The sequence below is a fragment of the Penaeus japonicus genome, unplaced genomic scaffold, assembly GCF_977035675.1.
Source record: "Penaeus japonicus unplaced genomic scaffold, GWHDUDI00000001_assembly GWHDUDI00000027, whole genome shotgun sequence".
NCBI classification, from domain to species: domain Eukaryota; kingdom Metazoa; phylum Arthropoda; class Malacostraca; order Decapoda; family Penaeidae; genus Penaeus; species Penaeus japonicus.
This window is the reverse complement of record NW_028234429.1, coordinates 6,820,093-6,822,592: the sequence shown is the minus strand read 5'-3', so window position 1 is coordinate 6,822,592 and position 2,500 is coordinate 6,820,093. Positions and strand designations below refer to the sequence as shown.

The 2,500-nt window shown below is 49.8% G+C and overlaps 1 protein-coding gene across 2 annotated transcripts in view; it reads right to left on the bottom strand.

Moving 5' to 3' along the window:
* LOC122264774 (G protein-coupled receptor kinase 3-like) overlaps nucleotides 1-2,500 on the bottom strand; it is a 91,513-nt gene that overhangs the window by 44,876 nt on the left and 44,137 nt on the right. Inside the window, exon 2 of one of the 2 annotated variants that reach the window (XM_043033826.2) lies at nucleotides 368-678. The exons of the other annotated variant lie outside the window; for it this stretch is intronic. Coding sequence (XP_042889760.2) covers nucleotides 459-678 — 220 coding nt within the window. The 3' untranslated portion in view covers nucleotides 368-458. Of the gene's footprint in view, nucleotides 1-367; nucleotides 679-2,500 lie in introns of those variants that run through there. 2 annotated transcript variants of the gene reach the window in all.

The following is a 2,500-nucleotide window of genomic DNA, read 5'->3' as shown; positions in this document are numbered from 1 at the left end:
TCCTTCCCTCCTTCCCTCCTCCTTTCTTCCCTCCCTCCTCCTTTCTTCCCTCCCTCCTCCTTTCTTCCCTCCCTCCTCCTTTCTTCCCTCCCTCCTCCTTTCTTCCCTCCCTCCTTCCCTCCTTCCCTCCCTCCTCCTTTCTTCCCTCCCTCCGCCGCTGGCAGGAGGGAGGGAGGGCCCGAGGCGCACCTGGGCCGCGACTCATGCCCCTTGACAGCCAAGAACCTGCTTGATAGCCAACTCGCCCCCCTGCCTCTTGCCCTGCCCCACCCCCCCTTACCCACACACCTAATCTCTACTACATATCCATAACCACCTCCTCTATGCCCCTCCACCAACCCTTAGCCACTCTTCCCATGCCCCATCCGTTACCCATACCTTTTCCCTCCGGGCGCTGGTTCTCGCAAAACCTCCCGCAACATGACGGAGTCCCCTCCAGCCAGCCTTGGCACTCGCTGTCACATACAAGGAATATACTTCTCGAACAATGGCGCTGAGCGGAGCCCAAATCCACGCCACATTAGAAGTGAACTTGGGAGCGGGCAACATGAGATCAAGTATGTGCATGTGCGCATGCCTAAAGGCGCACACACACACACACATAGAAGTGTACACATAAAACAAACTTTAAGCCCACCTACGCCGCCGGAGGGTCGCAAGAGCAGCCACGACACCAACCTGCAAAGACAAGACACGTCGTGAGTTATTAAACTCGGCTAAAGTTAGCTAACATTGATTAACTTAATTAATTCATACTCACAAGAAATCTCTCTCTCTCTCTCTCTCTCTCTCTCTCTCTCTCTCTCTCTCTCTCTCTCTCTCTCTCTCTCTCTCTCTCTCTCTCTCTCTCTCTCTCCCCCCTCTCTGTGCGCGTGCGTGAGTGTGGGTAAGACTGAGCGTGAGTGAGTGAGTGAGTGAGTGAGTGAGTCAGTCTGTCAGTCAGTGAGTGAGTGAGTGAGTGAGTGAGTGAGTGAGTAAGTGAGTGAGTGAGTGAGTGAGTGAGTGAGTGAGTGAGTGAGTGAGTGAGTGAGTGAGTGAGTGAGTGAGTGAGTGAGTGTGTGTGTGTGTGTGTGTGAGTCTCTGTGTGGGTGTGGGTGTGGGTGCGGGTGTGAGTGTGAAAGTCAGTATGAATGCGAGAGTGTAGAGTGTGTGTTTGAGCGCGCATCTGAACACTTGCAATGAATACGTACGCATTTGTCCTTGGCTTTTTTGTCAAACAGAGATCGTCTGTAAGCAATATCCGCCACACTTGACCCGTGGCGTCCAAGCCCTTCGACTTTCCACGCTTGAGCAAATATATACATATAAACAAACTTTCCATTTTATGTCTTGAGTAATTTATAGATCAAACAAAACATTATTTCACCCAGCCCTGCCTCTCACCTCATTATCGCTCTCGCCGACACTCTCTCTCTCTCCTTCTCTCTCCTCGCTCTCCTTTCATTCGTCTTTTGTTGAATCAGCCTTCAGTCAAAAGCCATTCATACACACGCGCAAGCACTCACGCAAGAAAACAAATAAGACAGACTGACAGATACACAGCCAAAGATAAAGATAAACACAAATGAGACCGCTCGCATACACGCACGCACGCACGCACGCACATACACAAATGCACACACGCACGCACGCACGCACGCACACACACACACACACACGAAAAAAAAATTAGCGGAGCTTCCTATAATGAGAAAACGATCGTCTGAGAAACTTTACCTTGCGTGAATTTTCCAACCCGAATCTGGTTGGAAGGACAAGCACGCCGCTAATTACAGAGAGGGAAGGGGGGGAAGGAGAGGAAATGGATAGGAAGGGAAAGGAAGGGAAAGGTAGGGAAAGGAAGGGAAAGGAAGGGAAAGGAAGGGAAAAGAAGGAAGGGAAGGGGAGGGAAGGGAGAGGAAGGGGAGGGAAGAGACAAGAGTGAAGGGAGGAGGAGATGAGAGGGGAAGCGCTGGAGCGAATGGGATGGGGCAGAAGGAAATGAGTAAATGAGGAGAGGGAAGAGGATGGACGATGAGGAGGCGGGGACGGGGGGGAGGGGGGTCTAATAATGGCGGCCGTCATTAAGCAGCGCAAGCAATGACGTAATTAAGCGGGAAGCCCTCGGACGAACGGAGGAAAACAAAAACGGATCCTCAGAAGGAGCTTGGCATAGGCCTACTGAATTCAGGACCAAATCCCACGATGGCATGATCATAATGATGATGATGATGATGATGATGAAGATGGTGATGATGATGATGAAGATGGTGATGGTGATGGTGATGGTGATGATGATGATGATGGAGATGGAGATGGAGATGGAGATGAAGATGAAGAATGAAGATGATGATGACGAAAATGATGAAGATGAACATGAACATGATGATGAAGATGATGATGGTGAAGATGATGATGGTGAAGATGATGATAGTGAAGATGATGATGTTGAAGATGACGAAATTGATGAAGATGACGAAATTGATGAAGATGAACATGAAGATGATGATGATGATGAAGA